We start from the raw sequence: 27,629 nt of genomic DNA on the forward strand, positions 1-27,629 counted from the left end.
GGCAAACAATGCTCACACACAGAGAGCTGGAGAAAGAGACCACTGCTGAGCATGCCTACACATCATTTCCTTTGTGAGGATTCCAGGTAGTGCATTGCATAATAACAACAATGATATAGCCTCCATGATAAACCTGGAAAGACCTCTCTGAAGAACTAACATATGAGCTGAGTCATAAACAATTAGAAGTAGCAATTATGTGTAAAGAACATTCTAGGCAGATGAAAAAGCAACAGAAGACCCTTAAAGTTTACATTCTTAAAAAAAAAAAAATTTCTTTTTTTTTTTAGAAGCCTAAAAAACTGATTGCCTGGGGAAAGTATGTGTTAGCAGATGAGTTTGGATATAAATATAGGGGCCAAGCTATATGGCAATTTTCAATTCCTGGGAAGAAATTTGAATTATTTCAACTACAGTGTGAATCCATGAAAGTGCTTAAGATTTTCTATAGAGAACACTTTGGCAATTTGAATCCACCATCGCCTCCTTGGGAACCCTATGGGGCAGTTCTATTCCATCCTGTAGGGTTGCTATGAACCAGAATCAACTCAATAGCAAGGGATTTGTTTTTATTTATTCATTTATTTTCAATAGGGGACACTTAAGAAATAATTAAAACACAAATGCCACAGAAAAATACTGTAGAGGTTTGTGGGTGCGGTAATGCATCCTTCAAGTGTTTAAATCACTTAAAATTGTAAACCCAGCCCTGAAACAAGAGTCAGATGAGACAGGAAGCATATTATGTAGCAATCTACTGCATTCTATGATGGTATTGGATTATATATGTAAATATATAGGCGCTCATCCGTATCTGCAGGAGTTTGGTTCCAAGACCCTATCTGACACCAAATTCCAAGGTGCTCGAGTTCATTCTATAAAATGGCATAGGATTTGTGTATCATATGAGCACATCCTCCCAAACACTTTAAATTATCTCTAGATTACTTCTAATGCCTAATACTATGTAAATGCAATGCAAATACTTGTTACACATTACCGTATTGTTTAGGGAATAATGTCAAAACAAGAGACGAACAATGTTCAAATAATAAGTGCTGGTGAGAGAAAGGATCTGTGAAATCATGGAGGGGCTGCGCCAGGGAATGCCTACACATCAGTGCATTGACATGGATTCAGCATGGTGCTTGGAGTGCAGCAAATTCAAGTTTTGCTTTTAGGAACTTACTTTTTTTTTTTTTTTTTTAACTTTTCCAAATACTTTTCAATCCTGGTTGATAGAATCTGTGGATACAGAATCCACAGACATGGAGGGCCAACTGTATATACAGGTATGTACATATATGTGTATATATAATACATAATAAATATACAATTATGTTATTAGCTATAAATGATAATTATATATATTTGATTATGTATGTATGTGCGTGTGTGTGTATATATATCTATATGTATATGTGTGTGCATGTGTGTGTTGTATATATGTGTGTGTGTATATATATATGAAACCCTGGTGGCATAGTGGCTAAGTGCTAGGGCTGCTAACCAAAGGGTTGGCAGTTCAAATCCACCAGGTGCTCCTTGGAAACTCTGTGGGGCAGTTCTACTCTGTCCTATAGGGTCGTTATGAGTCGGAATCGACTCGACGGCACTGGGGAGGTGGGGGTATATATATATATGGAAACCCTGGTGGCATAGTGGTTAAGAGTTTGGCTGCTAACCAAAAGGTCTGCAGCTCGAACCCACCAGGTCCTCTCTCTAGTCTCTCTGTGAGTTGGAATTGACTCAATGGCTGTGGGTATGATTTTGGTATACATATATATACATACATAAACACCGGGAAGGATGAGGATTCCAGAGCACTTAATTGTGCTCATGAGGAACCTAATGGCAGACAAAGAGGCTGTTGATAAAAGAGAACAAGGGGAGAATGCATGATGTAAAGTCAGGAAAGTTGTGTGTCAGGGTTATATTCTTTCACCATATGTATTCAATCTGTATACAGAGGAAACAACCCAAAAAGCTGGGCTATATGAAGAAGAATGTGGGAAGAGTTCTGGAAGAATACTCATTAACAACCTGCAATATGCAAATTACACAACCTTGTTTCCTGAAAGTGAATAGAACTTGAAGCACTTACTGATGAAGATTAAAGGCTACAGCCTTCTGTTTGATTCAAAATGGCCAGTATAAGTCCATTTCAGTTCACTGATACTTAGGTTATCTATGTTATGTGTTCCATTTCCTTTTTGATGATTTCCAATTTCCTAATTTCATACTTCATACATTCCACATTCTGATTATTAACAGACATTTGCAGCTGTTTCTTCTCATTTTGAGTCACACCACATCAGCAAATGAAGGTCCTGAAAGGTTGACTCCGTCCATATCATTAAGGTCCACTCTACCTTGAGGAAGCACCTCTTCCCTAGTAGTATTTTGACTGCCTTCCAAACTGAGGGGCTCATCTTCAGACCCTATATCAGACAATGTTTAACTGCTATTCATAAGGGTTTCACTAATTCTTTTCAGAAGTAGACCGCATGTCCTTCTTCCTACCCTGTCTTAGTCTGGAAGCTCAGATGAAACCTGTTTGCGTGGTATTTGAATACCAGTGACACACCTTCCAGCACCACAGCAACAAGCAAGCCCCCAAGGTACAATAAACTGACAGTCACGTGGCAACATATATATGGAGAGAGATTTATGTCAAGGAAATTGTTCTCATGGTTGTAGAGGCTGGCAAGTACCAAGTCCCTGTGTCAAGCATCAGGAGCTGATGAACCCAAGATCCACAGGTCAGAGCGCAGGTTGATGGCTTTTGTCTGGGAAGACTGATGAATCCAAGATAAGCAGGTATGTGGGCAGGCTGCTAGCCCAAGTCAAAAGAACTGGAGGTCAGATGTTGATGAGCCAGATGCTGGATATGGGACATAGCAAAAGGAGCTAACTTTGGCAGAAAGTCCACAGATACGGGATGGATGCATGCAAAACTCCCTTTTAACTGATTGGCTACTCACAGCAAATTCCATCATGGAGGTAATCACATTATATGGGTCTCATCATGAAAGGATTACACCATTATACAACTCCCAAACTACAGTATAACTGCCAAACCCCTGACAATCATGGCTCAGCAAAATTGTCACCCAATCTTAAAGATCATACTATCTAATTGTCATTGAGATTCGAAGCCTTGAAGAGGAATTATTTTATGACAATAGACATGCTACTGTCCTGGAATTTTGCCTCTCATCTCAGCTGGAATTATTTCAAAATCTTATATTCTCTTAAGCAAAGTTTAATAGGATTAACATGTTAAAAGTTGGCTCATGGAGGAACCAAGATGGCTGAATAGGGAGAAGCTTCCGCTGATTGCTCTTGCAACAAAGACTTGAAAAAACATGTGAATCGATTACATATATGAAAATCTGCTAACCCTGACCATCAAACACAGAACTAAGGAGTTGACCTGAGTGACAGGGGAACAAAAGATGTGCACTGAGGCAGCAACTGCTTCTGGAGGTGGCGTGCCACACCTCAGCCTTGAGCCCTCAAGGTTCCCTGGATCCAGAGTGGTGGGCTGATCGCGGCTCAATGAGACAGGGCAAGAACGGGATGCAGCCCTAACATCCCGGAGTGACCTTAGCGGGGACCCAGCCAGTGCACACAGACTACACACCGATGCGGCTGACAGGAGCATGAGAAACCATGGGGAAGCAGCGACTGGTTTCAGAGCCTGGAGTGCAGCTTCTCAGCCAGAAAACCTTGGTGCTGGGTTTTGGACTAAGTGCGGAGGAGATGATCACAGCTTCCTGAGACGGCGCAAGCATGGGAAGCAGCCCTAACCTTCGGGGGAAATCTGGACCCAGCCAGCTCACACAGGCTACATGCCCCTCTGGAGTCTCAGATAAAACAGTCCTCACCAAACAAGATAAGTAACTTTATCTTGCCACACTACTCTCTCCTATCTATCTGATCTGTCCCCTTGCTGCCTCAGTTGGCTTCATTAACATTGGAATTCCCTGGGCCAGGCAGTGAAGTACTCTGCAGTTTCTGTTTTGTTTTTGTTTTTTCTAACCCATTCTCCTGGCCTGAGAGAGGCAGCAATTAACAATCAGGGGAAATAATCCTTCCCTGATTTCCCTAAACTGGAATAATAATACAGAAAAAGATCCAGCCAAGCACAACAGATCCACAGCCTTTGACTTTCATCCCTACAGGGAAACAGGAGGCTATTATAATGCAAAAGCAATTCTGATAGAGATCTGTCTTTAATCGTTTTAGCTAAGCAGTGGAAAGGCAGTTTTTGGAAGTCTAATACCTCTCTACCTATTAAACAAAGACCTCACTGATCCACGGCAGGGAACTGAGGGCTGAAGCTCCAACCACACCACCAAGCCACTTGCTAAAGGGATCTGAGGATAGTGATGCCTACCAATCTTTAAAGGTAAAAGCATTGGGTGCCTAAGGTAAAGCTGCAGAACCCACCCATCAGAGTGGTCTAGAGAATAGAGACACTCCTCCCTCACTGGCATGTGGGGGAAGGCTGTCAGTATCCTGCCCTCCTCAGAGTGTGACCCCCTGCTGCTACTAGAATCTGGAGCATACAACTATCACCACTAATCCTCTAAGTTAATAGGCGGCAGCCTACACCACACACTAGGTAACCACTATCAGGAACACCTAAGCTGATTCTATTCAAGAATAGTGAATGGACTCATAGGCTTATATAACTGGTAACAGCTCAAAGCAGCTGGTAACAGGACATAAGTAATTCAAAGGCTACAACAATCAAGACAGCACAATCTAGTAGCCCACGTGGGTGTGTTGAAACAAAACAAAACAAGAAGATAAGAATCAGTGAGCAAATTTAAAATAAATCTTTACAATATCTTATAGATGGCTTGGAGGAAGCAGTCGATATCAAATCACATAAAGAAGCAGACCATGATGGCTTCTACAAAACCCAAAATCAAAGAATCAAAATCTTTCCCGAATGAAGATACAATCCTGGAATTGTCAGATGCAGAATATAAAAAACTAATATACAGAATGCTTCAAAACGTCAGGAATGACTTCAGAAATGAAATAAGGCAATCTACAGAAAAAGCCAAGGAACGCACTGATAAAGCAGTTGAAGAAATTAAAAAGATTATTAAGAACATAGTCAAAAATTTAATAAGCTGCAAGAATCCATAGAGAGACAGCATTCAGAAACCCAAAAGATTAAAAATAAAATTACAGAATTAGACAACTCAATAGGAAGTCAGAGGAGCAGAATCGAGGAATTAGCAGAGTGGAGGAGATGGAGGATAAGGCAATTGACACCAGTATAGTTGAAGAAAAATCAGACAAAACAATTAAAAAAATGAAGAAACCCTAAGAATCATGTGGGACTCTATCAAGGAGAATAACTTGCATGTGATTGGAGTTCCAGAACAGGGAGAGATAACAGAAAATAGGGAGAGAATTGCTGAAGATCTGTTGGCAGAAAACTTCCCTGGGATCATGAAAGATGAAAGGATATCTATCCAAGATGCTCATCAAACCCCATACAAGATAGATCCCAAAATAAAATCACCAAGACATATTATCATCAAACATGCCAAAAAAAAAAAGATAAAGAGAAAATTTTAAAAGCAGCCAGGGATAAACAAAAAGTCTCCTACAAAGGAGAATCAATAAGAATAAGTTCAGACTACTTGGCAGAAACCATGCAGGCAAGAAGGCAATGGGATGACATGTATAGGGCATTGAAGGAGAAAAACTGCCAGCCAAAAATCATATATCCAGCAAAACTCTCTCTCAAATATGAAGGAGATGTGAAGACATTTACACATAAACAGAAGCTTAGAGAATTTGCAAAAACCAAATCAAAGCTACAAGAGTAACTAAAGAATATTGTTTGCCCAGAAAATCAATAATATCAGATACCAACACAACACAAAGTCACAGAACAGAACATCCTGATATCAACTCAGATAGGGAAATCACAAAAACAAAATAGCATTAATTAAAAAAAAAAATGTGCAAAACAGGGAATCATTGAAGTCATTATGTAAAAGACTACAATAATCAAAAAAGAGGGACTAAATACCGGAGTCATAGATCTTCATATGGAAAGGAAACCAAGGCAAAATAAGGCAATAAGAGTTACATTTTTACTTGGAAAAAAAGGGGTGAATGTTAAGGTTACTACAAACAGGTCTAACAATTCCATACTTCAAAATAAAAACCAAGATAAACATAAAAACTCAACAAAAATAAATTCAAACACTATGAAAATGAGAAACACAATTCACAAAGAAGATCTTCTCATCACAAAAAAAGTAAGTGGAAAAATGAAATTGTCAACAACACACAAAAAAAGGCATCAAAATGACAGCACGAAACTCATACTTATCTATAATTACGCTGAATGTAAATGGACTAAATTCACCAATAAAGAGACAGAGAGTCTCAGACTAGATTAAAAAAAAACATGATCTGTCTATCTGCTGGCTACAAGAGGCACACCTTAGACTTAGAGACACAAACAAACTAAAACTCAAAGGATGGAAAAAAATATATCAAGCAACCAACAATCAAAAAAGAACAGGAGTGGCAATATTAATTTCTCACAAAATAGACTTTAAAGTTAAATCCACCACAAAGGATAAAGAAGGACACTACATAATGATTATAGGGACAATTGACCAGGAAGATATAACCATATCAATTATTTACGCACCCAATGACAGGGCTGCAAGATACATAAAATAAACTTTAACGGAACTGAAAAGTGAGATAGACACCTCCACAATTATAGTAGGAGATTTCAACACACCACTCAGTGAAGGATAGAATATCCAGCAAGAAGCTCAATAGAGACATGGAAGATCTAATTGCTACCATCAACCAACTTGACCTCATAGACTTATACGGAACACTCCACTGAACAGCTGCAAAATATACTTTTTTTTTCTAGTGCACATGGAACTTTCTCTAGAATAGATCACATATTAGGTCATAAAACAAACCGTTGCAGAATCCAAAACATCAGAATATTACAAAGGATCTTCTCAGACCATAAGGCCATAAAAAAAAAAAAAGAGTAGAAATCAATAACAGAAAAACCAAGGGAAAGAAATCAAATAATTGGAAACTAAACAATACCCTGCTCAAAAAAGACTGGGTTATAGAAGATATTAAGGAGGGAATAAATAAATTCATAGAATGCAATGAGACTGAAAACACTTCCTATCAAAACCTTTGGGACACAGCAAAAGCAGTCCTCAGAGGTCAATTTATATCAATAAATGCACACATACATAAAGAAGAAAGAGCCAAAATCAGAGAACTGTCCCTACAGCTTGAGCAAATAGAAAGCGAGCAACAAAAGAATCCATCAGGCACCAGAAGAAAACAAATAATAAAAATTAGAGCAGAATTAAACGAATTAGAGAACAGAAAAACAACTGAAAGAATTAACAAAGTCAAAAGCTGGTTCTTTGAAAAAATTAACAAAATTGATAAACCATTGGCCAGACTGACTAAAGAAATACAGAAAAGGAAACAAATAACCCAAATAAGAGATGAGATAGACCATATCACAATAGACCCAAATGAAATTAAAAGAATCATATCAGATATGAGTCGGTATTGACTCAACAGCTGTGGGTTATTTTTTTTTTTAATCAGATTACTATGGAAAATTGTACTCTAACAAATATGAAAACCTAGAAGAAATGGATGAATTCCTAGAAACACACTACCTACATAAACTAAAACAGAAGTAGAACAACTAAATAGACCCATAACAAAAAAAAGAGATTGAAAAGGTAATAAAAAAAACTCCCAACAAAAAAAAAGCCCTGGCCTGGATGGCTTCACTGCAGAGTTCTACCAAACTTTCAGAGAAGAGTTAACACCACTACTATTAAAGGTATTTCAAAGCATAGAAAAGGATGGAACACTACCTAACTCATTCTATGAAACCAGCATATCCCTGATACCAAAACCAGGTAAGGACACCACAAAAAAAGAAAATTACAGGCCTATATGCCTCATGAACATAGATGCAAAAATCCTCAACAAAATTCTAGCCAATAGAATTCTACAACATATCAAAAAAATAATCCACCATGACTAAGTGGGATTTATACCAGGTATGCAAGGTTGCTTCAATATTAGAAAATCAATTAATGTAATCCACCACATAAATAAAACAAAAGACAAAAACCACATGATCTTATCAATTGATGCAGAAAAGGCATTTGACAAAGTCCAAAACCCATTCATGATAAAAACACTCAGCAAAATAGGAATGGAAGGAAAATTCCTGAACATAATAAAGGGCATTTATACAAAGGCAACAGCCAACATTATCCTAAATGGAGAGAGCCTGAAATCATTCCCCCTGAGAACGGGAACTAGACAAGGATGCCCTTTATCACCGCTCTTATTCAACATTGTGCTGGATGTCCTACCCAGAGCAATTAGGCTAGACAAAGAAATAAAGGGCATCTGGATTGGCAAGGAAGGAGTAAAATGATCTCTATTTGCAGATGACATGATCTTTATACACAGAAAACCCTAAGGAATCCTCCAGAAAACTACTGAAACTAATAGACAAGTTCAGCCTGATCTCTAAAATCTACATGATTTTGCTAAAACTCAACCACAAAGAGACAAACAACCCAATTGAAAAATAGGCAAAGTATATGAACAGGCACTTCACTAAAGAAGACATTCAGGCAGCTAACAGATAAATGAGGAAATGCTCTCGATCATTAGCCATTACAGAAATGCAAATCAAAAGTACAATGAGATTCCATCTTACTCCAACAAGGCTTGCATTAATCTAAAGAACACAAAATAATAAATGTTGGCGAGGTTGAGGAGAGACTGGAACACTTATACACTGCTGGTGGGAATGTAAAATGGTACAACCACTTTGGAAATCAATTTGGCGGATCTTTAAAAAACTAGAAATAGAATTACCATACGATCCAGTAATCCCACTCTTTGGAAGACATCCTAGAGAAATAAGAGCCTTTACACGAACATATATATTCACACCCATGTTCATTGCAGCACTGTTTAAAATAGCAAAAAGATGGAAGCAACCAAGGTGCCCATCAATGGATGAATGAATAAATAAATGATGGCATATTCACATAGTGGAATACTATGCATCCATAAAGAACAGTGATGAATCTGTGAAACATTTCATAACATGGAGGAACCTGGAAGGCATTATGCTGAGTAAAATTAGTCAGTTGCAAAAGGACAAATATTGTGTAAGACCACTATTATAAGATCTTGAGAAATACTTTAAGAAGAACACATTCTTTTGTGGTTACGGGAGGGGAGAGGGAGGGAGGGTAGGAGAGGGGTATTTAGTAATTAGATAGTAGGTAAGAACTACTTTAGATGAATGGAAGGACAACAGTCAATACAGAGGAGGTCAGCACAAATGGACTAAACAAAAAGCAAAGAAATTTCCTGAATAAACTGAATGCTACGAAGGTCAGTAAAGCAGGGGCAGGGGTTTGGGGATGATGGTTTCAGGGGACATCTAAGTCAATTGGCAAAATAAAATCTATTAAGAAAACATTCGCATCCCACTTTGAAGAGTGGTATCTGGGTTCTTAAAGGCTAGCAAGCAGCCATTTAAGAAGAATCAATGAGTCTCAACCCACCTGAATCAAAGGAGAATGAAGAACACCAAGGACACAAGGTAATTATGAGCCCAAGAGACAGAAAGCATTACATGAACTAGAGACTACATCATCCTTACACGAGAAGAACTTGATGGTGCCTGGCTACAATCGATGACTTCCCTGCCAGGGAACACAACAGAGAATCCCTGAGGGAACAGGAGAACAGTGGGGTGCAGACCCTAAATTCTCATTAAAAAGACTTAAGGGTCTGACTGAGACTAGAAGGATCCTGGCAGTCATGGTCCCCAAACTTTCTGTTGGCCTAGGACAGGAACCATTCCCAAAGCCAACTCATCAGACATGAATTGGACTGGACAATAGGTTGGAGAGAGGTGCTGATGAGGAGTGAGCTACTTGCATTAGGTGGACACTTGAGGCTATGTTGGCATCTCCTGTCTGGAGGGGAGATGAAGGGTTAGAGGGGGTTAGAAGCTGGCAAAATAGTCATGAAAAGAGAGACTTGGAGGAGGGAGTGGGCTGTATATTGGGGGGAGAGTAACTGGGAGTATGTAGTAAGGTGTATATAAGTTTTTATGTGATAGACTGACTTGATTTGTAAACTTTCACTTAAAGCACAATAAAAATTATTAAAAAAAAAGTGTACCTCACAATTACATTAAAAAAAAAAAAAAAAAGTTCATTCACCGAAGGAATAAAGTTGGGGAAAGATGGTAGAATGCTGCAAGGAAAAGAACAAGTTTCTGTGTTGGATTAATATTGGGGAAAAAACATATTTTTGAACTAGATTTACTATATCCAACAGCCAGTTCCTAGTTTGCCCAGGTAATCTTGAAGAAATAAGGTATATATTACATGATACGTAGGTAAAAATATTCTTTGTTGTCAGAACATTCATTACAACTCTTGTAGAGATTAGTCTCTGAATTTGGATCAAGGTATCCATTTATGCCTATTCCCATAAAGGTGATCCAACCAAATGTGGAAATTTTAGAACAATATTATTGATATCACACGCAAGCAAAATTTTGCTGAAGATCATTCAGAAACGACTGCAGCAGTATATCAACAGGGAACTGCCAAAAATTCAGGCCAGTTTCAGAAGAGGACGTGGAACCAGGGATATCATTGCTTATGTCAGATGGATCCTGGCTGAAAGCAGAGAATACCAGAAGGATGTTTACCTGTGTTTTATTGACTACGCAAAGGCATTCAACTCTGTGGGTCATAACAAATTATGGATAACATTGCAAAGAATGGGAATTACAGAACACTTAATTGTGCTCATGAGGAACATTTACATAAACCAAGAGGCAGTTATTTAGACAGAACGAGGGGATAATGATTGGTTTAAAGTCATAAAAGTTGTGCTTCAGAGCTGCATTCTTTCACCATACCTATTCAATCTGTATGCTGAACAAATAATACAAGAACTTGCGCTAGATGAAGAAGAATGGGGCATCTGGATTGGAGGAAGACTCATTAACAACCTGCGTTATGTAGATGACACAACCTTGCTTGCTGAAAGTGAAAAGGACTTGAAGCACTTACTAATGAAGGTCAAAGACCACAGACTTCAATATGGATTGCACCTCAACATAAAGGAAACAAAAATCCTCACAACTGGACCAACGAGCAACCTCATGATAAACAGAGAGAAGATTGAAGTTGTTAAGGATTTCGTTTTACTTGGATCCACAATCAACAGCCATGGAAGCAGTAGCCAAGAAATCAAAAGACACATTGCATTGGGTAAGTCTGCTGCAAAGGATCTCTTTAAAGTGTTGGAGAGCAAAGATGTCACCTTGAAGACTAAGGTGCGCCTGACCCGAGCCATGGTATTTTTCAGTCACATCATATGCATGTGAAAGCTGGACAATGAATAAGGAAGACCGAAGAAGAACTGACACCTTTGAATTATGGTGAGGGCAAAGAATATTGAATATACCATGGACTGTCAAACAAACAAAGAAATCTGTCTTAGAAGAAGTACAACAAGAATGCTCCTTAGAAGCAAGGATGGGGAGGCTGCATCTTACATACTTTGGACATGTTGTCAGGAGGGATCAGTCCCTGGAGAAGGACATCATGCTTGGCAAAGTACAGGGTCAGCGGAAAAGAGGAAGACCCTCAATGAGGTGGATTGACACAGTGGCTGCAACAATGAGCTCAAGCATAACAACGATTGTAAGGATGGCTCAGGAGCAGGCAGTGTTTCGTTCTGTTGTGCAGAGGATAGTTATGAGTTGGAACCAACTCAACGGCACCTAACAACAAATACAACAACCCATTTAAGAGGAGATAATAAGGAAAATAACTAGAGGAAAATGTGACGGGAGCTCAGTCTAATAGGAACAGAGAGCCTGTATGAAATAGTCAGAATAGATAAGGTCAGAATTGGATTTGTGTCAGTTTTGCATAGCCTTCAATGCATTGCTCAGTTAAGTCAATTCAGGACCCTATTCAAGTCTAAAAAATAAGACTTCCTGCGTATACTATTCCATTGAGAGGCTGCAGAGGAAGAGTATTCTGAGTAGAGCGAGAGCTTTCTGGGAAAATAAATAAAGCAAATCAGAGAGAGCCAAAGTGATTTGTTTAATTAGAAATTTAACTGTCAGGCGTAACAGACCCCCGAGGGTAGAGATAAGTATTTTGTATTTAAAGAGCATTCCACAATCAAACCGAACAGACTTTTTTAAAGATGGATTGAATACCATTGATGAAACAAGTTGTTTCAGTCAAAGCAATTTAAATACTTAAGTGTGTAACCCCTCTTCAGTGTGAAAGAAACAAGATTATCACAAACAAACCAAAACCCAAACCCACTCTAGTCTAGTTGATTCTGACTCAGTGGTACTACAGGAAAGAGTAGAACCGCCTCATCAGGTTTCCAAGGCTATAAATGTTTAAGGAAGCCGACTGCCACCACGTTTTCCAGTGGAACAACTGGTAGGTTTCAACTGCAGACCATCTGGACAGCAGCCGAGCCCTTTAACCACTGTGCCACTAGGGCTCCTATTATCCGAAATAAGAAAGGTAAATATGAAATGTTTTCTATTACTATTCCACTTTAGTTTGTATTATTATTAAAATTAATATTTAACATAGAGTAGCAAATGTGGTATTTTATTAAAGCAATGTCTTTATATTTCTGGCTGTACTAATATAATTTACCTTAAACAATGATTTTAAGTAGTGATATTGAATTACTTTGCAACACTGAACATTTGAAAAACTTCTATAGTTTTGTAAGAATACTAAATAATATTCTAGTAAACTTTATTTTCAGCAAAGTCTTTGTAGCAAATAAGCATTATCTTTTAGTTCTGATGATACTTTAATAAGATATTCAAAGTAAAATAATTCATTAAATAAATTTACAATCATTGAGGAACCCAAGAAACATTTATTATAAAGAAAAAAAATAAGTTAAAGGATTTATAAAATAATAAAGTTCATATTGTTTTTGAAATTAATTTCAGGGTTTATTTTTCTAATTTATATCAAAAACACAAACAAAGCAGAGGCTTAGGTAGTTTGGGGACATTGCCAGTGACTAATATCTAACTGAATCAGAATATTGTTCACCAAATTGAAATCCATTGTCTTTGAGTGGATTCCAAATCACAAGGATCATATAGGACAGAGTAGAAGTTCCTCACAGGCTTTCGAAGCTGTAAATCTTTATGGAAGCAGAATACCACATCTTCCTCCCACAGACCTTTTGGTTAGCAGCTGAGCACTTAACCACTGCACCACCAGAACTCAGACAGAATATTGTTATGTGTTCCTTAATCATTTGGAGTTTTTCCGGGGAATGAATGCTTAGATTTCAAATAAAAATATGATAACATTAAGTTTCTTTTCCCTTAAGTAATAAGAACTTAAACATTTTCAGAAAAAAAAAGGAAGAGTAATATAGATAGTTTTGGGAGAACACACAGGGTAAACCTCTGCTCTTGAGAGTAACATAAATTTTATATATTTCATATTGTACATGGATAATTTCATTACCAAAAGTTGAGTTTGTATCATTAGAAATGCTATTTCAGTTAGTACTCAAAGTCAAGTTATTCAACTGACAAGAATTAAATTATTTTTTCATTAAATGCTGTCATTCCTAAAGCAATACATGAAGGTATGATTCTTCTGTTCTCTTGTGAGTCTTAGTTCTTCTCTCCCATTTAAGAGTGATGGTTTCATTTTAACAATGTCTATTCCTTTATTTCAGTTCACAATCAAATCCCGAGTACCTTATTGGGTATACACCCATTTTCTAGGATCCATGTTGATTTCAGGAAACCTTGGTGGCGTAGTGGTTAAATGCTATGGCTGCTAACCAAAGGGTCAGCAGTTCGAATCCACCAGGCGCTCCTTGGAAACTCTATGGAGCAGTTCTACTCTGTCCTATAGGGTCACTATGAGTCGGAATCGACTCAAAGGCACTGGGTTTGGTTTTGATGTTGATTTCAAGTAGGACTATAGTCACAGCATTTACTTCTCAGATCATTCAGTATCAGTAAATAGCACACAGATAATACTGGCATATCTTGGACATATTGTGGGTTCAGTTCCAGACCACCGCAATAAAGCAAATAATGGAATAAAGCAAGTCATACAAATTTTTTGGTTTTCCAGTGCATATAAAAGTTTTTTTTTTTTTAATAAAAAATACTATACTGTAGTCTATTAAGTGTGCAATAGCATTATGTCTGAAACACAAGGTAACCAATTAAAATCCAATGCCATTGAGTCGATTCCGACTCATAGCGACCCTATAGGACAGAGTAGAACAGCCCCATAGAGTTTCCAATGAGCATCTGGCAGATTTGAACTGCTGACCTCTTGGTTAGCAGCTGTAGCACTTAACCACTATGCCACCAGGGTTTGTACATACCTTAATAAAAAATACTTTATATTATCTAAGCCTTCAGCAAGTTGTAATCTTTTTGCTGGTCCAGGGTCTTGCCCCGATATTGATGGCTGTTGACTGATCAGAGTGGTGGTTGCTGAAGGCTGGGGCGACTGTGGCAATTTCTTAAAACAAGACAACAGTGAATTTTACCACATGAATTGACTATTCCTTTCATGAAAGATTTCTCTGTAGCACGCAATGTTGTTTGATAGTATTTTATCCCCAGTAGAACTTCTTCAAAATTGGAATGAATTCTTTCAAACCCTGGCACTGCTTTATTAACTGCTTACTTAATATTCTAAATCAACAGTATTTGCAGCAACTTCACCAGGAGTAGATTACAACTCAGGAAACCACCTTCTTTGCTCATCCCTAAGAAGTAGCTTCTCATCCATAAAAGTTTTATCATGAAATTGCTACAATTCAACCTCATCTTCAGGCCCCACTTCTAATTTTAGTTCTCTTGCTACCACATCTGCAGTTACTTCCTCCCCTGAAGGCTTGAATCCCTTGAAATCATCCACGAGAGTTGGAATTAACTTCTTCCAAACTATTGTTAATGTTGATATTTTGACCTCCTCCCATGAATCACCAATGTTTCTAATGGCTTCTAGAATGCTAAATTCTTTCCAAAAGATTTTCAATTTACTTTGCCTAGAGACATCAGAGGAATCACTGCCTATGGCAGCTATAGCCTTATGATGTATCTCTTAAAAACTAAGACTTGAAATTACCCCTTGACCCATGGGCTGCAGAATGGATGTTGTGTTAGCAGGCATGAAAACATTAATCTCCTTGTACATCTCCATCAGTGCTCTTGGGTGACCAGGTGCATTGTCAAAGAGCAGTACAATTCTGAAAGGAATCATTTTTTCTGAGCAAAGATCTATATCAGTGGTCTTAAAATATTCAGTCAACCATGCTGTAAACAGGTATGCTGTTATCTAGGCCTTGTTGCTCCACTTACAGAGCACAGGCAGAGTAGATTTAGCATAATTCTTAAGGGCTCCAGGATTTTTTAAATGGCAAATGAGTATTGCCTTCAACTTAAAATCACCAGCTTCATTATCCCCTAACAAGAGATTCAGCCTGTTCTTTGAAGCTTTGAAGCCAGGTGTTGACTTCTCCCTTCTAGCCGTGAAAGTTATAGTTGGCATCTTCATCCAATATAAAGTTGTTTTGTCTACACGGAAATAGTTTTCAGTGTACCACCTTCATCAGTTACCTTAGGCCTTCTGCCTAAATTGCTGCATCTTCTCCATCAGCACTTGCTGGTTCACCTTGCATTTTTAAGTCATGGAGATGGCTTCTTTCTTAAACCTCATGAACCAAGCTCTGTTAGCTTCAAACTTTTCTTCTTCTCAAAGCTTCCTTACCTCTCTCATCCCGCGTGTAACTGAAGAGAATTAGGGCCTTGCTCTGGATTAGGCTTTGGTTTAAGGGAATGTTGAAACTGGTTTGACCTTCTATCCACACCACTAAAACACCCTCTTTATCAACAAAAAGGCTGTTTTGCTTTCTTATTATTTATGTGTACAGTGGAGTAGCCGTTTTAATTTCCTTCAAGAACTTTTCCTTAGCATTCACAACTTGGTTAACCATTTGATGTTAGAGGCCTAGCTTTCAGCCTATCTCAGCTTTTAACATTCCTTCCTCATTAAGTTTAATCTTTTCTAGTTTTTTATTTAAAGTGAGAGATGTGCAACTCTTCCTTTCACTTGAGCACTTAAAGGCAATTGTAGGGTTATTAGTTGCCCTAATTTCAGTATTGTCATGTCTCAGGGAATAAGGGGCCCTAAGGACAGGGACAGATATGGGGGAATGAGCAGTAGGTGGAGCAGTCCGGACACACAGATAATCATAACAGATATAATAATAATGAAAAAGTCTGAAATATTGCGAGAATTACCCAAATGAGACACAGAGACAAGAAGTGAGCACATGCTGTTGGAAAAATGGCACCAATAGAGTTGCTGGATTCACGGTTGCCACAAATACTAGATTTGTAAAAAAATCTAATATCTGCTTAGCAAAATAAAGTGAAGCTCAATAAAATGAAGTATGCCTGTAAATCATGGAAATCGGAGTCAATCTCAAGTCCTTTAAAAAAAAAATAGATAATGACTTGCAGTCACAAAACCTATGTGTAATTGATCAAATTATCCACACTTAGTGAGTCTCAATATTCTTTGTTCTAAACAAAAATGGGTTTAGAAACAATTATACTTGAAGTTTTTTTTTTTTTTTTTTTTGAGGAACAACAAAAATAAAGTCAGGAACACGCAACCTAATGGGTACAACATAACAGCTTATACCTTTCCTCCTCCTGTTCCATACACATACACACAGGTAATAAATACTGTCCATGCTACCCCTGTTTTTCCAGAGTAACTACATTTACTGGTCATGTCTGAATCAATGTTCCCAAAATAACTTCCTTGAATAAATCCTCTTGTCTTGGCCGGTTGATATCCTACAAAAATTTGTTTTATTCCTCATGCAAAATAAAATACTCACACATTTTCTTTCTAAACTATCTAATATGAACTCTATAATAGGAACCTATAGGCTTAAAGTCATCAACTCATAGGAGAATGAAATGTTGAAATAGGCAGTTGAAAATGTATGTTAGAAGATAATTTATGACAGTGTTTGAGAGGTTTGACTAGAAAATGCATAGAGAAGTGCAATAGGGTTGTCGAGATGTATAATTAATTTGAAGCGAGATTAGATGGCAAAGCTGAGGGTCCATCTCCAGCAGTTGCCAATTGCTCCACTGCCTTTGCTGAGTCAGGTATAGTTTGACCTAGCCTGGGCTGTGCTCCGAAAACACAGTGAAATGATCTTAAAGTAAATGTGAGGAGACAGTTTACTGTGGTTTAACAGGAAAATGTGGGATGTACATAAATAGCATCATTCTTAAAGTGCAAACAATTACAGTGATCATAAAATCCAACCCAGACATCTAAATGAAATTTAGAGAAGAGGCAAAGAAATACAGAAAGGCAAAGGAAATGCACATTTAAATGTACTTTTCCTACAGATGAATCATCAAGAAAAAACTCCAGAAGACAATCTAACTGAACTGGTGGAATTTGTTCTCTTGGGCTTTGCTGACACGCCACATCTCCAGTGGTTTCTTTTTGGGTTATTTTTAATCATCTATATCATTATCCTGATGAGCAATGGCACCATATTTCTAATAACAAAAATGGATCCCTCTCTCCAGAACCCTATGTATTTTTTCCTGGCAAATTTTTCCTTCTTGGAAGTCTGCTATGTGTCAGCTACTCTCCCCAGAATGCTGATGAATCTTGGGACCCAGAGAAGAAGAATTTCCTTAGTTGCCTGTGCTACACAGATGTGCTTTGTTCTTATATTTGGAGGCACAGAGTGTTTGCTCCTGGCAGTGATGGCCTATGACCGCTATGTGGCCATTTGTAACCCTCTGAATTATCCTCTAGTCATGAACCACAGGGTCTGTATCCAGTTGGTGACTGGGTCCTGGACCACTGGAATCCCAGTTATGATAGGGCAGACGTATCAGATTTTCTCTCTGCCTTTTTGTAGATCTAAACAAATTAACCATTTCTTCTGTGACATTCCCCCAATACTCAAGCTGGCTTGTGGGGACACCTTTGTTAATCAGATGTTGGTCTACACAGTTGCTGTGTTATTTGTCATGGTTCCATTTCTGTTGATACTGGGCTCCTACAGTAAAATCATCTCCATCATCCTGAAGTTGCCATCAGCCACAAGTCGAGCCAAAGCCTTCTCCACTTGCTCGTCTCACCTTATGGTTGTGGTGGTGTTCTTTGGATCAGGCATTATCACATACTTAAGACCTAACACTAGACACTCAGAGGAAGTTGACAAAATGCTTTCTCTTTTCTACACTATCCTAACTCCCATGTTTAATCCCATGATATATAGTTTAAGGAACAAAGATGTCATGATTGCACTGAAAAAATTGCTGTGTAAATAATTCACTTCAGTAAAGAATGAGTTAAACATATAAGAATTGCTTTCTCACATATTTTTAATCAAATGTCAAGAGATGTATACCTTTAACTATACTTTGTCTTTCCATACAGAGCAATTATTTCCAAATTAAAAATTCTATGTAATCTTGTCAGAGCTTTATATAGGTAATATATTAAGTTGGATAAGCAAATATGTGTAAGCTGATAGCAAATCATTCCATTAGTAATTCTATAATTTCATCATGCAGTTTTCTCCTTCAATAAGAAATTTTTTAGGGTTTGATTTAATTAATTCAAATGCAATTTATAATCTGTTATTTTACTTATTGGAAAGCGTTTAATTAATTTTCATGAGTGTCCATGTAGTTTTGAGACTCATTTGAAAAACCAGGTTGTTAATTTGCTTTAATTAAAGCTACAGAGTGGTCCCTTGATACAAGCTGGGGATTGATTCCAGGACCCCCTGGAATGCAAAAACTTTCTGACACTTGTGTCCCTTTTATAAAATGGCTTAGTATTTGCATGTAACCTATGCACAACCTTCCGTGTACTTTAAATAACCTCCAGATTATTTTTAATACCTAATACAATGTAAATGCTGTGTAAAAAGATATTATACAGCATAGTGTTGTTTAGGGAGTAATCACAAGACATGAGACCTCAAACGAAGAGTGCTGGAGAGAGACTGAGGATCCTTGAAATGGTGGAAGGCTACAGCAGGATATAACTACACATTCTTTCATTCATGTGGATTCAGCATAGTACTGGGTGTGCAGCAATTTCAAGTTTTGTTTTTTGGAACTTCCTCTGCCCCGCTTATCCACTGAATATTTTCATTCTGTGGTTGGTTGAATTGGTGGATGCAGAACCCGTGTGTCATGGATTGAATTATGTCCCTCAAAAATGTCTGTCAACTTGACTAGGTCATGATTCCCTTGTATGACTGTCTACCATTTTATCATCTGACGTGATTTACCTATGTGTTGTAAATCCTATTCCTATGATGTAATACAATGGATTAGCAGCAGTTATATTGATGAGATCTGCAAGATTAGGTAGTGTCTTCAGTCAATCTCTCTTGAGATATAAAAAAGAGAAGTGAGCAGAGAAACTGGGGACCTCATACCACCAAGAAAACAGTGCTGGGAGCAGAGCATGTCCTTTTGAACTGAGGCTCCTATGCTGAGATGCTCCCAGACCAAGGAAAGGCTGATGGATCACAAGGACCTTCCTCCAGAGCTGACACAGAGAGAAAGCCTTCCCCTGCAGCTGATACCCTGAATTTGGACTTGTAGCCCACTAGACTGTGAAAGAATAAGTCTCTTTTTGTTAAAGCAGTCCACTTGTGGTAATTCTGTTATAGCAGCACTAGGTGACTAAGACACTGTGGATATAGAGGGTTGACTGTACATACATTTTGGCCTTATAGTGACTTTCCAGAGAAACCATTCTTTAGAGGGAACAGAACACCTTTCAGTGAGAATGTATTTTATAAATTATGATGGTATATTAGTGTCATTGAACATTAGGCGTGATTTATGTGTACATAAAATTAAAGATTTCTGTATAGTAAAATCCTATGGGTTGTTAAAATAGATAGTTATTAAAATATGTACAATATTTAGAAAAACATGAAGTTATCCACGAATTTTTGTTTTTGCTTTCATTTTTTAGTTCTCTGAAGATGACAGGAGGGATAAGAAAATTACAAGAGAGAGAATTCATTTAAAAAATAGGTATCTGTTATAAAAATAATATATATTACACACACACCTTGTACACAGCATACACACACAGACACACATTGAACATGATGAATGGAAATATGTCATAAAATGTTAATTATGAATATTCCAGAGTAAATGTTCTACTATTTTTATTTGGTTTTTCTGAATTTTTGGTGCTTATTACAATGAACTTGTGTTTTCCATTAAATAAAAAAAAATGAAGCAATAAGTCTGTATTCTTGTGGATAATAAAATGATAGCAGTTAGTTGTTTGTGCCATTTCCCTACTTCTGTTTTGTAATTGACCTTATTCCATTTCAGTATTTTAGGCTTATCTAATGAATCTTTCATATATGAAGCCAACAGATCCAAAAAAAAAAAACAAAAAACACATCCAATTACCAGGCTTACAGTTTAAAAAGAATGTGTTGAAGCTTTCATCTGCTTTGAAAGTTTTTGCTCAGAAGTAAGTCAGTTACGTCCACATTTACATGGGCATACCTAGCTCAAGTGGGGAGGGAGGTGCAGGACTACTCCCTACTCAGAACAAAATGGAGAGAATTATAGAACTCCTAAAACTCAGTAATAAGAACAACAACAAAATTAATATCGGCAAAAGTTTGAACAGACTCTTCTCAAAGAAAACATACAGATGGAAAAAAAGGCCATGAATGATGATCACATCAATTTTGATTAAGAAAAAGAAAATGAAAAATAAAATAACATAACACTAGACGCTAAGGTTCCTAGGTTGTACAAATGGTTTGCGCTTGACTACTAACTTAAAGGTTGGTGGTTCAACCTGGCACCATGTGACATTTCTGCCCCTTCTTGACAAGCTGTGCAGTGCCGCTCAGATGGGGACCCGCATATGATGGGCTCCCTTGGGGCATTTTTTTTCTTTCTTTTTTTCTCAGTTTCTTGTCTCTCTCTACCTTCCTTCCTTACCCTTCTCATAAACATCTGATACTATGTGTTATTGCTGCTCCTTCTTGACCGGCTGTGCAGTGTGGCTCAGCTGGGGATCTGCTTCCAGTGGGCTCCCTTGGGGCATTTCTTTTTTTCTTATTATTTTTCTTGGTTTCTTATCTTGGTTTCTTGGTCTCTAGCTTCCTCCTTTTCCTTTCTCCCAACAACCTGGCATCTTTTTTTTTCCCCCTCCTCAGTTTCTTATTTCTGTCTACATTCCTTCCATTCTTTTCCCCCAACAACCTGACCACGAGTGACTTTCTCTCTTTTTTTTGAATCTAGAATATTATAGATAGTACAATAAGTGATTATTTGACTTTACTCAGCTACAGAAAATCCATAGGATGTTCCAGTATTGCATGAATTGTTATTTCTGCCACAATTGTGTCACCTTTAGGATACTGTCCATAAAAAAAAAAAAAAAAAACTTAGAATATAATTTAAAGTAAGTCTCTAATTTTTTGAGTTAACATTTGTTGACTTTAAAATTGTTGTTGTTGTTAGATGTCTTTCAGTCGATTCTTCCTCTTAGTGACCCAATGCACAACAGAATGAAACACAGTCCAGTCCTGCACAATTCTCACTATTGTTGCTATGTTTGAGCCCATTATTGCAGTCATTGTATGTCAATCCCTCTAGTTGTTGTTCTTCCTCTTTTTCCCTGTCCCTCTCCTTTATCAGGCATGGTGTCCTTCTCCAGGGACTGGTATTTCCTGATAACATGTTCGAAGTACATGACACAAATTCTCAAGATTCTCACTTCTAAGGAGCATTCTGGCTGTACTTTTTCTAAGACAGATTTCTCACTCTTCTGGTATATTTATGGAAAATTCAATATCCTTTGCCAAGTCTGTAATTCAAAGGCTTCAATTTTATTTTGATCTTCCTTATTCTTTGCCCAGCTTTTGCATGCATGAGTTGATTGAAAATACCATGACTTGAGTCAGATGCACCTTAGTCCTCAAAATGACACCTTTGCTTTTTAATACTTTAACAAGGTCTTTTGCAGCAGATTTGCCCAATGTAATATGTTGTTCGATTTCTTTACTGCTGCATCCATGGCATTGATTGTGGATGTAAGTAAAATGAAACCCTTGACAACTTCAATATATTCCCTATTTATCGTGATGTTGCTTATTGGTCCAGTTGTGAGTATTTTTTTCTTCTCTATGTTGAGGTGTATCCCATTCTGAAAGCAGTAATCTTCGATCTTTACCAGCAAGTGCTTCGAGTCCTCTTCTCTTTTTGTACAAAATTGTGTCATCTGCATGTCCCAGGATGTTAATGACTCTTCCTCCAATCCTGATGCTGTTTTCTTCACATAGTTCAGTTTCTCAGATTATTTTTTCATCTTACAGATTGAGTAAGTACAGTGAAATGATACAACACTGACACACACATTTCCTGATTTTAAACCACAGAGTACGCCCTTGTTCTGTTTGAATGACTGTCTCTTGATCATACAGGTTCTGCATGAGTGTAATTAAGTGTTCTGGAATTCCCATTCATTGCAATGTTATCCATAATTTGTTATAATCTACACAGTCCGATGCCGTTGCGTAGTCAATAAAACACAGGTAAACATCTTTCTGATATTGTCTGCTTTCAACCACAATCCATCTGATATCAGCAATGATATCCCTCATTTCAATTCCTCTTCTGAATCCTGCTGGCAGTTCCCTATCAATGAATGTACTGCTACAACTGCTTTTGAATTATCTTTAGCAAAATTTTACTTGCATATGATATTAATGATACTGTTTGATAATTTCTGTATTCTCTTGGATCACTTTTCATTGGAATGGGCACAAATATAGATATCTTCCAATCAGCTGGCCTGGTAGTTATCATCCATATTCCTCAGCATGGACCAGTGAGTGATTCCAAAGTTGAATCTACTTGTTGAAACATCTCAGTTGGCTTCTGTGAATTCCTACAGGCCTGTTTGTTGCCAATATCTTCAGGACAGCTGGACTTTTTCCTTTAACACCATTGGTTCTTGATCATTTGCTACCTCCTGAAATGGCTGAACATTGACCATTTATTTTTGATACATTGATTCTGTGTGTTCATTACAGCTTCTTTTGATGTTTACTGAGTTGTTCAATATTTTGTCCATAGAATTCTTCAATATTGCAACTTGAGGTTTGAATTTTTTCTTCAGTTCCTTCACCTCGAGAAACGCCAAATGTGTTCTTCTCTTTTTCTTTTCTAACTCTAGGTTTTTGCACATTTCTTTACATTATTTTGTCTTCTCAAGCCACCATCTGAAATCTTTCTTTAGCTCTTTTAATTCCTCATTTCTTCCATTAACTTTAACTACTCTATGATCAAAAAAAGTCTTAGAATCTCTCCTGACATCCACTTTGGTATTTATTTTCTTTCCTGTCTTTTTAATGATCTTTTGCTTTTATCACATACGATATCCTTGATGTCATTCCACAACTCGTCTGGTCTTTGGTCACTAGTGTTCAATGCATCAAATCTACTCTCGAGATGGTCTCTAAATTCAGCTGGGATATACTCAAGGTCATAGTTTTGCTCTCATGGACTTGTTCTATTTTTTTCAGCTTCAACTTGAATTTGATTAGGAACAATTGATGGTTTGTTCCACAGCCAGCCCCTGGTCTTGTTGTGACTGATGATACTGAGCTTCTGCATCATCTCTTCCCGCAGATGTAGTCAATTTGATTCCTGTGTATTCCATTCAATGAGAACCACGTGTAAGGTTGCCATTTAAGGTGTTGAAAAAAGGTATTTCCAGTGAATAGGTCATTGGTCTTACAAAATTCCATTACACAATCTCCAGCAACATTTCTATCACCAAGGCCATAATTTCCAATTAACAATCCTTCTTCTTCGTTTCCATCTTTCGCATTCCGGTCACCGGTAATTATCAATGCATTTTGATCCTATGTATGATCAGTTTCAGACTGCAGAAGTTGGTAAAGTCTTGAATTTCTTCATCTTTGGCCTTACTGGTTGATGGGTAAACTTGAATAATAGTCATATTAACTGGTCTTCCTTATAGGCATATTGATATTATGCTATCACTGACAACCTTGTACTGCAGGAGAGATCTTGAAATGTTCATTTTGAAGATGAAAGTGATGCCATAGCTCTTCAGTTTGTCATTCTTGGCATAATAGATCATATGATCGGCCTTTTCAAAATAGCCGCCACCAGTTCATTTCAGCTCAATAATGTCTAGGATATCAATTTTTATGCATCTCATTTCATTTTTTGTTGACTTGACATTTTCCCAGATTCATACTGCATACATTCCACATTCTGATTTCAAAGGATGTTTGCAGTTGTTTCTTTTCATTTTGAATAGTGCTACATCAGCAAATGAAGGTCCCAAGAGCTTTATTCCATCCATGCCATTAAGGTCAACTCTACTATGAGCAGATGTCTCTTCCCAGTCATATTTTTGAGTGCTTTCTAACCTGAAGGACTCATCTTCTGGCTCTATATGAGACAATGATTAACTGCTATTCGTAAGGTTTTCAGTGGCCAATTTTTTAGAAGTAGATCACCAGATCCTTCTTAATCAGTCTTAGTCTGGAAGCTATGCTGAAACCTGTCCACCAAGGGTGACCCTGTTTGTACTTGAAATACCAGTGACATAGCTTCCAGTGCCACAACAACACAAATTCACCACATTATGACAAACTGACAGAGGAGTGATGACAGAAACTGGCCAATAGTAGATACAATGGGTGTTTGTTAAAGGAGAGAATGGATAAATGCGTATCACTATGCCTTTCTTCAAATGCTTTGAAAAATCCAGAAATTTTAGAGCCTTAATGAGCACATATTTATTTAATCTACCATGCATCCATGTGGAATTACTCCAACCTTATTCCCAAAAGAATATGTACATCCATTAACTCTCTCCCTGGTAAAGTCCTGCCAGAGCACATGTTGCAACATAAAAATCCTATCTGTCTCAACCAGTTTCCTTTGCAGAGGTCTCTGCATTCTTGTTTAGCAATATAGTCTATAATTGTTTACACCTATTTCATCTCTTTCATGACTGCATTCTAAACAGCAACTCCTATACCGTTTCAGATTTTAAAAGAAAAGATCAATGAGATAAAAAGGAGAAAAAAAGGTTGGAAGTTATTTCATGATTCCTCTAAGTCCTCACCATTGTGTTTGCACTATTGTGCCTAATCTTTGCCACCTTTTGCCCTTTTTAAAGTGTTTGAAATTAACCCTTTGAACTAACATTATCAAGAAAAGTAAGCTTCTGTAAACACAGGCATTAATGTTCAACTCCCCCAATTCCAGATTCTCAAATCAGCAGCTCACATAAAGAGATTATTTAGGTCATTTCTCCCTAAAATCTTCTATTGGCAGTTCTTTTGATAATTATGTCATTGTGCAATTTTAGTTATGATCGTACCCATGTCTAAAAAATACAATTTTAGTTCTTCTTTTGTGTTTATATTTCTACATCATAAAAACCAAAACAAAAAGCCATTTGCTTTTTTATCATCTGACATGATGTTCTTCCTTCATGCATTTACTTTTTTGTTTATGCTAGTAAATATGTGTATATCTCTTTGTAATTAATATTTTATATGTTACAAGAATTTGATACATATTTATAAAGATTATGATAATGATGATAAAGATGAAGATTTTGATAGTGATGATGGTGGTATTTTTCTTTTCTGAAATTTAACAAAGCAGGAACCACAATGTCATGGGACAGTGAGGTCTCAAAAGTTCAGATGACTGATTTTTATTCTTTCCTTTAACAAAACCTTGAGCAAGTCCGTCCACTATCTTTCCCATCATATTCACAATTAGTAAAATGGTAATAATGATAATATATCCTAATAACTCACAGGATTGTAATATGGCTCAAATATCTGTCTAGGATGGAAAAGCATTTGGAAAAATTTAAAGCCTCACAAAATTGAGATGTTGGGTTTATTTTCATAAAATTTATGGTGAATTCACTAGTTTTCTTATATTTTGTATTCAACTTCTTGAGAGTAATCGTTCCAATTTTTTTTTTTTTTTTTTTGAGGGATGGAACATTCCACAATATTATCTAGAGAAGAAAACCTGCTTCTTGAACACTGGAATTATTTCCCCTTCAAAAATGCACTATTTTTCTAAAAAGTGTTGCTCATATATTAGCCCACTGAACAGATATTATAAAAGACAGTGAAACCTTATTTAATATTCAAAGAAGATATTAAATAATCATTATATTGTTTACTCAGGACCAATCAGCAATTACAGGACTATGGCTTCTTTTACACTTCTACAAAATTTGTTCAGAGCTTTGCATTTATTTTTTTCTTCTATGTCTCTACTCCCTATCTCCTCCAATGTGTTAATTACTGCCGAGGTAACTTCTAGAACTTATGTTCTTGACACAATTATTTACCTGGTATCTACTACCAGCTAACACAATTGTAGTTGACTAGAAAATAAAATCTGATCACATACTTTATAACAATAGGCATTTGATTTTGCATATAATTTGTTGATCTGTACTTGAATTCCAGAAAGAGCTCCATACTTTTCTTGAGCAAAGACCAATTATTTATTCTATTTTTTTTCTTGTTTTTTATATTGTCTCCATTTTCTAAGAGGTGGCATTTACTAACCTCTGGCCACTGAATATAAGAGGTATCTGATATAAGATTTGACGGAACATTTGCTGAAGATTTATACATTCTTTTTATCATAATAATGGTTTTAATTCACACAACCCCAAGAATATTTAATAATAAACATGTGTGCATTCCTATCTAGACCCATTTTGAGTGATTATGTGTATATATATATATATGTATATATGCACACACACATTGTATATATATGTAAATGTATCTGTATATGTGTGTGTGTGTATATATATATACACACACACACATATGATTGACAGGAAATTGCCAGAAATACACGATGGATTCAGAAGAGGACTTGAAATGAGGGGTAACATTGCCAATCTCAGATGGATCTCAGCTGAAAGCAGAGACTACCAGAAAGATGTTTACCTGTGCTTTATTGACTATGCAAAGGCATTCAACTCTGTGGATCAAATTATGGATAATATTGGGAAGAATGGGGATTCCAGAACACTTGATTATACTCACAAGGAACCAGTGCATAAATCAAGAAGCAGTCCTTCAAACAGAACCAGGGGGTACTGTGTGGTTTAAAGTCAGGGAAGGTGTGCATGTGGGTTGTATCTTTTCACCATACTTAATCTTTATGCTGGGCAAAAATCTGAGAAGTTGGACCATGTGAAGGAGAATGGGGCATTAGGCTTTGAGGAAGACTCGTTAACATCCTATGATATACAGATGACACAATCTTCCTTGCTGAAAGTGAAGGGGAGTTGAAACACTTACTAATAACGAGTAAAGACTATAGC

The 27,629-nt window shown here is 37.1% G+C and overlaps 1 protein-coding gene across 1 annotated transcript; it reads left to right on the plus strand.

The window, feature by feature from the left end:
* Positions 1-17,572: 17,572 nt before the first annotated feature.
* On the plus strand, positions 17,573-18,529 carry LOC135231936 (olfactory receptor 10AG1-like). Its single transcript, XM_064289155.1, has one exon. It carries the CDS (start codon positions 17,588-17,590, stop codon positions 18,527-18,529), a length of 942 nt encoding a protein of 313 aa, XP_064145225.1. The 5' UTR covers positions 17,573-17,587.
* The last annotated feature ends 9,100 nt before the right edge of the window (positions 18,530-27,629 follow it).

The sequence above is a fragment of the Loxodonta africana genome, chromosome 7, assembly GCF_030014295.1.
Source record: "Loxodonta africana isolate mLoxAfr1 chromosome 7, mLoxAfr1.hap2, whole genome shotgun sequence".
NCBI classification, from domain to species: Eukaryota; Metazoa; Chordata; class Mammalia; order Proboscidea; family Elephantidae; genus Loxodonta; species Loxodonta africana.